Here is a 12,535-nt window from a genome sequence, read left to right as displayed (position 1 = left end):
TGTAAGGAAAATAAATGTAGGCCATTTACCCTCACAAACATGAAAATTAAAATTAGATATTTTTCACCTCTCAGATTGACAATAAATTTTTAAAAACTGTCTCCTGTGTTGGATTTTGTAGTCAGACTAATACATTTTTTTAAGTTGAAGCATGGTTGACATAACAGTATCATAGGTTTTAAGCATACAGTATAATGATTCAAAAGTTCTGTGCATTACTCAGTGCTCATCACAACAAATGTGGCTACTATCTGTCATTGTATGAACAGTACTATTGTTGAGCAATATTCCCTATGCTGTACTTTACATTTCCTTATTTTATTACAGGAACTTTGTACTTCTTAATCCCCTTCCAGCTGTTTTGCTTATCCTGCCACATCCCTCCTCTCTAACAACCACTAGTTTGATCTCTATTTAGGAGTCCATTTCTGTTTTTTGTTTGTTCATTTTTTTTTAGATTGCACATATAAGTAAAATCATACAATATTTGACATTCTTTGTCTGACTCATTTCACTTCACATACTACCTACTAGGTCCATCCACATAATCACACATGGCAAGATTTCATTCTTCACAAACCACATCCTCATTATCCATTCGTCTATCAATGGACACTTGGGTTGCTCTTATATCTTAGCTATTGTGAATAATGCTGTGATAAAATGGAAGTGCAGGTATCTTTTCGAATTGTGTTTTTGTTTTCTTTGAGTAAATACCTGCAAGTAAAAGTACTGGATTATATGGTATTTCTATTTTTAACTTTTTGAGGAACCTCCATACTGTTTTCCACACTGGCTGCACCAATTTACATTCCCACCAACACTACCCAAGTGTTGCCTTTTCTCCTCATCAGTACTTGTTGTTTCTTGTTTTTTTGATACTAGCCATTGTGACAGGTGTGAGATGATATTTCATTATGGTTTTGATTTGCATTTCCCTATTGATGAGTGATGTTGAACACCTTTTCATGTGTCTGTCAGCCATCTATATGTCTTCTTTGAAAAAATGTCTATTCAGATCTTCAGCCTAATTTTAATCAGATTATTTTTTTGTTTTGAGTTATAGGAGTTTCCATTTAGCTTTTAAAAATGAAAATTTGAAAAATCTTTTTGGAGGGAAATCTAGCAATATAATATTTCTTTATAACTGTTAATGTTCACATTAACTTCTAGAAATTTATCCTCTGGGCACATACAGCACAAGTAAGATAAATATATAGAGATGTCCATTGTAGCATTATCTGTAATAGCAAAACTTGGAAGATACCCTAAAAATGCATTATACAGCAGTAATTAAATGGAATACTATACAGCTATTAAAAGGAATGAGGTAAATATATCTATACATCTAAGAAAAACCAGCAACAGTGTATCTAGTCTGATTCCCTTCTTATAAGGAAAGGATATTTGTGTACATGCATACAAAACATCTAAAAGAATGGAATGGTGCTTCAGTGAAATAAGAACTAAGAGGGCTAAGGGCGAGAAGACATTTTATTTTAGACTTATTTTTATGCTTCTGATTGTAGACATATTTTTTATATTGGACACAATACTTTCATAATAAAACAGTGTTAAAAGTTTTATTCATTATTAAGTTACAGCTTTCTATGTTTTAGATTTCTTCCATTCCTTGCTGGCAGTTCATTGGCTGGATCAGCCACATGGTGGCCTTATTGGACCAAGAGGAAGCTGTTGCTGTCCAGTGCACTGTGGAAGAGATTGCTGATAACTATCCACAGGCAATTGTCTACCCATTTATAATAAGTAGTGAAAGTTATTCCTTCAAAGATACTTCTACTGGTCATAAAAACAAGGAGTTTGTCGCAAGGTGGGTTGATCAAATACTATATGTTATAAAGTGTATAGTAAAAGCAAACACATGAGGGCTCAGTTGTAGCATGTGACTCTTGATCTTGGGGTCCTGAGTTCAAGCCCCCTATTGGGCACAGACCTTACTTTAAAAAGAATTTTAAAAAGTAAACATATGGAAGCTTGAGTTTGTCTTCAAATCAATTAGAGCTGTCATTGAAAAGTAGAAAATCTTCGACATCTATTTGTTGGATGTATCTATTGCAGGTGTGTTATTTGTTACTGAATTTCTTTATTTTTTTTTTTCTTTTTGAAGTAAACTCTATGACCAGTGTGGGGCTCAGATTTACAAATCAAGAGTTGTATGCTGTACTGACTGAGCCAGCCATGTGCCCCTGAATTTCTTTCTTTCCTTAAAATACATTTCTTCTTAGAATGTTATTTATGAAACAATCTGTCCTTCTAATAGTAGTGGTTGATAATTAGTAATCTGTTGATTGAGGCAGACTAGATGAGATGCTTTTTGAAGGCAGTTTCTGAACTTATTCTTTAATTCAAAATATCCAAGAAGCCTCTCTTAGTAAGGGTTCAGTAGACTGCCTGAACTGTTGTCCTTTTCATTTTTCCACTTGATTTATAAGTGGAGATTGTTGACATAACTAGCAATGGTCTATTACTTTTGTAAGAATATTTGGTAAATGCGTGGTGTTTTAGGCATTCTGTGTTAAGAGCTTTTTCTGTCATGACTAGACTCTTAGTTGGTAATATATAGTTTTATATGTGACTATAAATAATTGTATTTAAATAAACTTTAGGCCTTGATCTTTGGAAGATATTTGATTACCTAACCTTGGTAATTGTTTTATAGGATTAAAACTAAGTTGGATCTAGGAGGAGTGATTCAAGATTTTATTAGTGCCCTAGAACAGCTCTCTAATCCTGAAATGCTCTTTAAGGTAATGTAATAGCTTCTAACTCATAAAACATAGAATTTGGATTGAACTTACTTGCAGTCAACTTGGTTTTTCCCTCTCTCTCTCTTTTTTTTTTTTTTTTTTTTTGCACAGGATTGGACTGATGATATGAAAGCCGAACTGGCAAAAAACCCTGTTAATAAAAAAAACATTGAAAAGATGTATGAAAGAATGTATGCAGCTTTGGGAGATCTAAGGGCTCCAGGGCTTGGGGCTTTCAGAAGGAGGTTTATTCAGGTAGGGATAGGTGGCAGCCTGCCTATATAATAATGGAATCATTGTAACAATCAGTAGTTATATTTTCTGGCTTGTTAATAATCCTGGTTTTAAAATGTCTGTTGAATTTGTAAACTTTTCTTCATGCTCAGATTTTTAGACTTGAAGGTTATATGTAGTTTAATATATTTAATTTTTTTAAATTTAAAATTCGTGAACATACAATGCAATATTGGTTTCTGAAGTAGAATTCAGTGATTCATCCCTTAACTACAACACCCATTGCTCATCACAACTGTCCTCCTTAATACTGTAGTTAATATTTTTAATTCTCAAAGTGTTTTGAATGTTGGATCAAGAAAATATTTGTATTTTATACAAGTTGATGATTATTTTGAGCCCTTCCCTCTGTCCAAGGCATACTCCTGGATGCTGGAGGACATACAAAGAGAAGACAGACCCAGTTTCTAAATTCAGAGGGATTGTCTGACAAATACATTATATAAAGAACTGTGGCTTGAGAACAAGTATGATACATGAAATCTGTTTCTAAAGTTGCCCTAGAGTGGAAAGGAAGAAAATACCCCCGGTCTGTAGGGGATCAGGAAAGTCCCTTGGAGCCAGAGAGATTAAAAATGAACCTTGAAATGTCCAGATTTCACACCAGCATGCCTTGTGCTTGTTGCTCCCTTTAAATGGGTTTACTTTCTCCTCTTCTCCATCTGGAGAACTCACCTTTAGATTTGGCTTGGCTTATGCATCCTTTCTTCCCTAGACCTCCTTCCCCAACAAGAAGGAGGTTGTTCTGTGTTGTGTAACACAACTTAAGTATATTTCTGTTAGCATTAATCACACTGATTTTGGTCAAATTACTTTTGTTTATTAAACTCTAAGAAACTGAAGAGCATAAGTAGAAGTCCTGGTGTTCATATTGCCAGTTTTCAAGTTTCTAGTGCAAAGGAAGATCTTTGTCCCTTCTGTTGTTTTTTTTTTATATATATAACTGCTTTATTAAGATATAATTCACACACCTTATCATCTATCTATTTAAAGTGAACAATGCTATAGTTTTTATTCTATAAATATTACATCAGTTTTGAACATTTACTTTAACATTTTTTTAAAGATTTTTATTTATTAGCATGTGAGACGAGTGGAGAAGGAGAAGGGCAGTGGGAGGGGAAGAGAGAGAGGGAGAAGCAGACTCCATGCTGAGCAGAGTCCCTCATGTAGGACTCGATCCCAGGACCCTAGGATCATGACTTGAGTGGTAGGCAGATGCTCAACCACTGAGCCACCCAGGTGCCCCCTTTTAAAGATTTTATTTATTTGTTTATTTGATAGAGAGAACACTAATGGGAGGAGGGGGAGAGGTAGAGGGAGAGGAATAAGCAGAATCCCCACTGAGCACAAATTAAAGGATCTTATGATCCCAACACAGGGCTCGATCCCAGGATCCTGAGATCATAACCTGAGGTGAAGTCAGCTGTTTAACTGGCTGAGCCACCCAGGCACCTCTAGAACACTTTCATCATCACCAAAAGAAAGCCCATACCTGTTAGCAGTTACTCTCTATCCCTCCCTCCTGCCACCCTGGGCAACCACTAAAGTACTTCTGTTTGTGTAGATTTACCTCTTCTGGACATTTTGTATAAATGAAATCTTACAATGTGTGACTGACTTCTTTCACTCAGCATGTTTACAGAGTTCATCAATGCTATAGCGTGTATCAGTGTTTCATTCCTTTTTATGGCTGTGTATTATTCCACCATAAGGACATGTCACATTTTGTTTATCCTTTTGTCAGTGGGTGTACATTTGGAGTGTTTCCATGTCTTAGCTGTTATGAATGCTGCTGCCATGAATATCTGTGTATAGATTCTTCTGGGGAAATCCTCAGGAGTGGGAAGCCATATTTATCTTTAGCTCTTCCTTTAATTTATACCTCCTGAATTAATTATAATTAGACTTGTGAACAGGGATTTTTGTCTTATTCATATTTTCTCTCCGCCTCCTAGAATACTGCCTGATGTGAAACTGGCATCTTGAATTAGATGAATAATTGGTATAGTTTTGATAATTAGAGATAGATTTTGGTGGGTACTTTAGGTACATTCCCACTTAGGGTAGTTTTAGTTAGTGGTATGAATGTGGGAACACATGGGACTATCTGTTGCCTAAATGTGACCAGCAGTATATCCTAAAAGTGAAGATAAAACCATAACTTTCTGTACATCATGTTATGACATAATATTAGGCTCTACATCATATCAAATCTGTCTCCTAGTACTGAATATACAAGAGCCTCAGTACAGGAACTATACATAATGTAAGAGTACTTAAAATCAATGTATTAGCATTAACAAAATGTATAAAATTGGAGAATATTAGATTTGGAAAAGTATTTGTGTTTGTTTTAAGACCAGTGGTCTACATGCATTTTTTGTAAAGGTCCAGATTTTTGGTGTTTAGGCCATACCAGTCTCATGTTATGAATACTCAAATCTGCCATCCTAGTGCAAAAGCAGCCCTAGACAGTATGTAAATGAATAGGCATGGTTGGGAGGATTCCAATAAAATTTTATTTTTTTTTTTAAAAAAAGATTTTATTTATTTATTCATGAGAAACAGAGAGAGAGAGAGAGAGAGAGAGGCAGAGACCCAGGCAGAGGGAGAAGCAGGCTCCATGCAGGGAGCCTAATGTGGGACTCGATCCCAGGACTCCAGGATCACGCCCTGGGCCGAAGGCAGGCGCTAACCCACTGAGCGACCCAGGGATCCCTAAAATTTTATTTATAAAAACAGGCAGTGAACCTTGACTTGCAGGTTGTAATTTGCCATACTGTATTCTATTTTTTTTTTTAAAGATTTTATTTATTCATGAGTGACCCAGAGAGAGAGGCAGAGACATAGGCTGAGGGAGAAGCAGGCTCCCCATGGGGAGCCCAATGCGGGACTCAATCCCAGGACCCCAGGATCACGACCTGAGCCAAAGGCAGACGCTCAACCACTGAGCCACCTAGACATCCCTGCCATACCTTATTCTAAACAAAGGCGTTGGATCTGAAAAACAGGAGACTTGCCCTGTATCAAATGGAGAGAATGGCAGAATGGCAACTGACACCAGGTGCCCTAGCATAGTGGAACCAGTTCATCACCTGTGAGAAGGCTTCATTTCAGCAGTACTGTTCTGCTGCCTTCCCCCATCTGCCCTGCTCTCAGGATGCTCTGACCCCCACCCCAGAGAGAGGGCAGGGAATTTCATCCTAGTTTGCTGCCTGTCTCTCTCCTTAACCGGTGTGAGAATATCCACAGCAGCCCTTCATCACTTCATGCAGAATAATACTGTGCAGTCCCCAGTTAAGACTGCATGTTATCCCTTTGAATTTGTGGCCACTTCATTTCCCTGCATGCTGGGTACCATAGGGCTGCAGCCTGGAAATCTGTTAGGGTAGACCACTGTTCTTCCCAGGTGCTGCTCAGCACAGCTGCATCCAACCCTGAGGGAGAGTATGGTAGTGGCAGAAACATACTTCCATCATTCCTACCAGCCATCATATTTGTTTAGAGGTTAATTCTAATACCCTGAAAAATCAATCTACAACTTACTGCTTTATACCAAATCAACACATAATTTGTGTTAATTAATTAATTAAAATAATAATCTACCAAAACAGAATTGTCTCAGATTTCACTTCAGAGGGCATTATGCCATTCACATATATTGTTGGTGCTGAGTATGTTTGGGAAATACCTAATATTTTCATGTATTCTAGAATTGGAGATTATTTCTATACTTTCAATTCACTTATAGATTTAAAAATAATGGGGTACCTGGGTGGCTCAATGGTTGAGCATCTGGCTTTGGCTCAGGTCGTGATCCTGGGATCCTGGGATCAAGTCCTGCATCAGGCGCCCTGCAGGGAGCCTCTACCTCTCACGAATAAATAAATAAAATCTTAAAAAAAAAAGATTAAGGAATAAATTCACTTTATGTATGTCAATTTTCTTGTAATGGATTATCTTAAAATAGGGCATAATTTTCATTTATACCAGGTTTATGTTTTGGGGTGAGTTTTAAATGTGGTAAAAATTTCTAATTAAAGATACTGAGTAAATCTTAGTGACTTACTACTAAGTCACTGTTAGTGATTCTCTTGAGTTTTTTTTTTTTATTTTGATATCAGGATTATAATTTAAATGAATATTTGGGTAGAGATTAATACAAAGAAATATTTGTAATTTTCCATCTTAAAGGATTTGAAGGGGGACATGCACCCCAATGTTTATAGCAGCATTATCAACAATAGCTAGAATATGGAGAGAGCCGAAGTGTCCATTGACTGATGAATGGATAAAGAAGATGTGGTATACACATACACACATACACACACACACAATGGGATATTACTCAATCATCAAAAATGAAATCGTGCCATTTTCAGTGTCATGGATGGAGCTAGCGTGTATTATGCTCAGTGAAATAAGTCAGAGAAAGACAAATACCATTTGATCTCGTGTAATTTAAAAAGAAAACAAGTGAACATATGGTAAGGGGGAAAAGAAAAAAAGAGAGAAACAAGCCATAAGAGACTCTTAACGAATAGAGAACAAACAGAGTTTATGGAGAGAGGTCGGTGGGAAATGGGCTAGATGGGTGATGGGTATTAAAAAGGGCACTTGTTGTGATGAGCACTGGGTGTTGTATGTAAGTAATGAGTCATTGAATTCTATCCAGAAACTAATATTGCACTGTATGTTTACTAAAATTTAAATTAAAAAATAATTTAAAAATATAAATTAAGGTTTATACTAGTTTGTGATTCAAAATAATGACTTGAAAGACGTTTATCAGAAGCTCTTCAGCTCTGATGAAGAATCACAGACTTTTCATTTTATTAAATTACTCCCTTTATTTAGTACCTTGTTCCCAATTACTCCTGCTGTCATAATGATACAGATCAGTAACTAGACAATGTACTCCAAGAGGTTAAAGGTTTTTAAGCTTTATAATTTTAAGATTACAATTTAATGATTATAATTATTACTAACTGTATCCTTTCTGTCGTTTCCGAGGAACACAAACAAAAGGCAGCCTTCATATGTTTAGAGTATTGAAACATTCAAGGAAAACAAAAGTATAAATCTAGAACCTTTCCTGAAGTTCAAGCTAAACATTAATGTTTAATGTAAATTATTATTAATTTCAGGTTTTTGGAAAAGAATTTGATAAACACTTTGGGAAGGGAGGTTCTAAGCTACCTGGAATGAAACTCCGTGACTTCGGCAGTATTACCGACTCACTATTTTATAAAATGTGCACAGACTCAAAGCCACCTGGGAATCTGAAAGAATGCTCACCCTGGATGAGTGACTTCAAAGTAGAATTCTTGAGAAATGAGTTGGAGATTCCTGGTGAGTTTATTCTTGGGGTGACAAAACTGGACTTTAAGGAGAATAGTGGTGTAGCAAGGACTTTTGAGTTCTAAAAACAGGAATATTGGGTTCTTGGCAGTTATTTTTTAAGAACTTAAAATTTCACTATACTTTTTGTCATTATGACAATCTATAATTACTGTGAATTAGTACACTTTACTAAATGTCTACTTATAGTTTTCTTATTTTCCTGCTTATACAAGTATTCAGACTTGCATTTAATAATGTAACTGGTAATTTCTCTGAACATACCATGCTTTGCTTCTACTACATTCTTCAGAAATGTAATATAGGTACAAATGCAAATCCCTTCCTTGGATGTGCATATTGGTCCCATTTAAAATGACAAAGATAAAACAAAAAAAAACAAAAAAATAAAATAAAATATAAAAAAATAAAATGACAAAGATAAATGATCTACCTTCAGGACAGAATTGTGACTATGAGGATAGAGGCACAGCAGGCTGGTCTGATGTGAACACAGCAAGATTTTTCAAAGAGTCTTTATACATTCCACGTTCTTCATCCTAGAATTTGCCAAAGAAATATTTTATTATGGTTATTCATATTCTCATATAGTGGATATAAGAAAAAATTGGAAAAACACTTTGTGATTATTAACTGCTCTGCATCGCATGAAAGAAAGCTGAATATGTAGGCCTCCTCTTATGCAGCTTGATTCTCCTTGATATAATAGAGTTTTCTAGCTTATTGCATTATTTTTTCTGTTTGGAATTTTTCTACTCTATAATAGGAAGCTATTTTCCATTAGATTGAGAAATAATAGCATTATTTAAAAAAAACTCAAATTTTGTGGGGGGCACTTGAGTAGCTCAGTTGGTTAAGCATCCAACTTTTACTTTCAGGTCAGGTCATGATCTCAAGACTGTGAGATCAAGTCCTGTATCAAGCGCCGCACTTAGGGAATTTGCTTGAGATTCTCTCTCTGCCCCTCCCTCCCCCTTTCATGTGCTTTTTCTCCATCTCTCTCTTTAGAATAAATAAATATTTTTTGAAAGATTTTATTTATTTATTCATTAGAGATACATACACACAGAGACAGAGACATAGGCAGAGGGAGAAGCAGGCACTGTGGGGGAGCCTGATGTGGGACTTGATCCCAAGAATCCAGGATCATGCCCTGAGCCAAAGGCAGATGCTCAACCACTGAGCCACCCAGGCGCCCCAATAAATAAATCTTTTTTAAGGAAGTCAAATGTTTTTAAAATAAAACTTAAAGTAAAAAATTTTATCACAATTTTATTATTATTATCATAAATATTATTATTATTATTATTATATATTATTATTATATAAACAGGTATATGTTAAAATACAGGGTTCTATAACAAGCTATATTTAAGTAAGGCTTCTGTGGTTTGTCTTAGGTCAGTATGATGGCAAAGGAAAGCCACTACCAGAATACCATGCACGAATCGCTGGGTTTGATGAGCGGGTAGGTGCCAATGTCTGTGACTATTGCCAGTATATGACAAGTTTTGGTGAGTAACTATTGGATGAAGGAAGAGGAAATAGTCATAAATAGCTTCAGGGCCTATTTGTCTTCATTGTACTCTATTCTGTCCTGAAAGTATTTGCATAGCAAATCTCTCATCAGTCAAAAATAATTCCTGTAAAGATTATGAATGTGGTGTTTAGTTTTTCAGGTATGAGAATGACATATTTGTCTTTACTAGAGAAAGGAGCTTTCCATCTTGATCTTAAATGCACAGAGTTTTCTGATCCTATTAGTTACTGAAGCTCTTAATACAATGCTTCAGTGCTTTAATGTAACAAATTCAAAGAGTAAACTCTGTGTACATGCTTCAGTGTTTTAATGTAACAAACTCAAAGAGTAAACTGTGTGTGTGTGTCTATTTTAAAACATAGGTAGAGTTAACTTTAGGAAGTTAACATGTTATAAGTTGCTCATTTATAAGGAATTATTTATATCTACATTTTATAAGCAATTATTTGTAACAAGGAATATGAAGTTTCTAGAGGCACAGCAGTAGGACATAAACAGGTAACAAATATTTCCCTGGCACTAGGTTCTGTATTAGTTTTCTGTCACTTCACTGTCTCTTTGAGGAATCTGTACCAACCAGCCTTACTTTTTCTCTTTTGATAATGATACTATCAGTTTTTCTATCAGTTTCTTAGACTGCACCTAAAATATTTTCTTAATTTTTAAAGATAAAAGTAATGGCTTCTATCAGAAAGCCGAAGCGCATTATCATCCGAGGCCATGATGAGAAGGAGTACCCTTTCCTTGTCAAGGGGGGTGAAGATCTGCGGCAGGACCAGAGGATCGAACAACTCTTTGAGGTCATGAATGTCCTCCTTTCTCAGGACACCGCCTGTAGCCAGAGAAACATGCAGCTGAAGACTTACCATGTTATACCCATGACCTCCAGGTGGGACCAGTGCACATAGTCATTCTAGAATAGGTTTTTTTGAGTGTAAATTTTAGGACTGGGCCAAATCCTTGTTTAAGGTTACAGAGATGGGATTTAGTATTTTAGCTTTCATAAAGACAGGGCTATAAACAGAACTAACAAGCACTTGTAGGCGCTTGCCTTTGATTTTCAAACTTAATATGGAGAAAGTAAATGAAGAACTGACTTGAGGAAATCTGCTTTGATTCTACAGAACTTTTTTCTGATGAGGAAAAAGAGGTTTAGGTTTGTGTTCATAAACTATTTATTCTCCTTTTCAGATTAGGACTAATTGAATGGATTGAAAATACTCTTACCTTGAAGGACTTCCTTTTGAGTAACATGTCACGAGAGGAGAAAGCAGCTTATACAAGGTGATGTGGAGCCTACATACTCCTCCTTCAACTCTGCCCAGACATATTGCAAGCCTGTTGCTCCCCAAGCATAATCTCCCTGAGTAATGTTGTTTTAGATTAAGTTCCTCTATCTCATGTTTCCAGTGACATTTCTGGGTCCCTTTTAATTTGGGGCTCTGAGCCACACCCTGGTCAGTTTTCTCCACCTCTGGCTAGATGAATAAACTAAATGGAATAGAGGGTTCCAAACAGTAGCTGCATAGATTCTACCACAATGAAAAAAAAATGGTATTAGCTTTGCAACAACAGTAATGAATATCTTAAGGAAATAAAAAGATTAGCAACTAACATTTAATTAAACATTTTCTGCATGCTAGGTAGTATTCTCAGTTATTAATGTGTGTGAAGTCATTTCTTTCTTACAAAAACCTGCAAATTATTATTAACAGCTCTGTACAGATGAGGAAGTTGAGGCCCAGAGAGTTTATATAACTTGTCATAGGCTGCCCAGCATGTAAGTGGGCTACCTAGGATTATTAGTAATTAATTCTAGGTCATGATATTGGTGCTTTTTATTTTTCTTTACCCTTTTATTATATTTTCCAAGTTTTCAACAACGAACATAGATTTTTAATCAGAAAGCATTTTGGTTTTTTTCTGTAAAGAAAAGTAAGGACAACATTGAAAGACATTTTGAAGAAGGAATTGAGAAGTTTGGATGAAGGAAGAGGAAATGACTGTAATTAGCTTTAAGGCCTGTTTCTTTATATGTACTCTGTTCTGTCCTGAAAGCATTTAAATAGGAGCAAAATTCTCATCAGTCAAAAATGATTTCTGTAAAATTAAGAATATTCTTACCAAAGTCTTGCTTCTGCTAAATAAGGCTGTGTGTACGAACTTTTAATTTCAATCATTTGAGTCCTTTGCCTGCAGTTGTTCTGTGTTCCTTAGAGGACAGGGAAACTGATGGACAGTACTTCCTGGAGTCAGGAAGTCCAGATCTTACTCATGCTAACTTATTCTGACTTTTAGTGGGAATCTTGCAAAACTGACGTGCCCTTTCCTTTGTTCCTATGCCTCCGTGTCTAAGATGGAATAGTAATGTAAAATACATAGGGTAAACATAGGTGTTGGTGGAGTTCAAAGTGCCTTTCAAATACAGAAGTGTATAAATTACTTCTCACTACCTTTTTATAACAAGGCACTTCCAGCCCTCCATTAATAAAATCATTGCTTTTTTTTTTAAAGATTTTTTTAAAAAGATTTAATATTTATTCATGAGAGACACAGAAAGAGAGGCAGA

General features: G+C 35.8%; 1 protein-coding gene across 8 annotated transcripts in view; it reads left to right on the top strand.

Annotated features, from left to right (window-relative positions):
- The window catches only part of PRKDC (protein kinase, DNA-activated, catalytic subunit), a 221,645-nt gene that overhangs the window by 194,029 nt on the left and 15,081 nt on the right, over positions 1–12,535 (top strand). For all 8 annotated transcript variants that reach the window (XR_004810577.2, XM_025477681.3, XM_049103971.1 and 5 more), the window contains 7 exons: positions 1,620–1,831; positions 2,681–2,768; positions 2,880–3,023; positions 8,213–8,417; positions 9,827–9,894; positions 10,635–10,855; positions 11,158–11,250. Coding sequence is in view for 7 of the 8 variants with exons in the window: in XM_025477681.3 (XP_025333466.3) it covers positions 1,620–1,831; positions 2,681–2,768; positions 2,880–3,023; positions 8,213–8,417; positions 9,827–9,894; positions 10,635–10,855; positions 11,158–11,250 (1,031 nt within the window). In the remaining variant the exon portion in view is untranslated. The remainder of the gene's footprint in view (positions 1–1,619; positions 1,832–2,680; positions 2,769–2,879; positions 3,024–8,212; positions 8,418–9,826; positions 9,895–10,634; positions 10,856–11,157; positions 11,251–12,535) is intronic.

The sequence above is a fragment of the Canis lupus genome, chromosome 29, assembly GCF_003254725.2.
Source record: "Canis lupus dingo isolate Sandy chromosome 29, ASM325472v2, whole genome shotgun sequence".
Classification (NCBI taxonomy): Eukaryota; Metazoa; Chordata; class Mammalia; order Carnivora; family Canidae; genus Canis; species Canis lupus.
The sequence above is the reverse complement of the archived record's forward strand: the minus strand, read 5'-3'. Positions and strand labels throughout refer to the sequence as shown.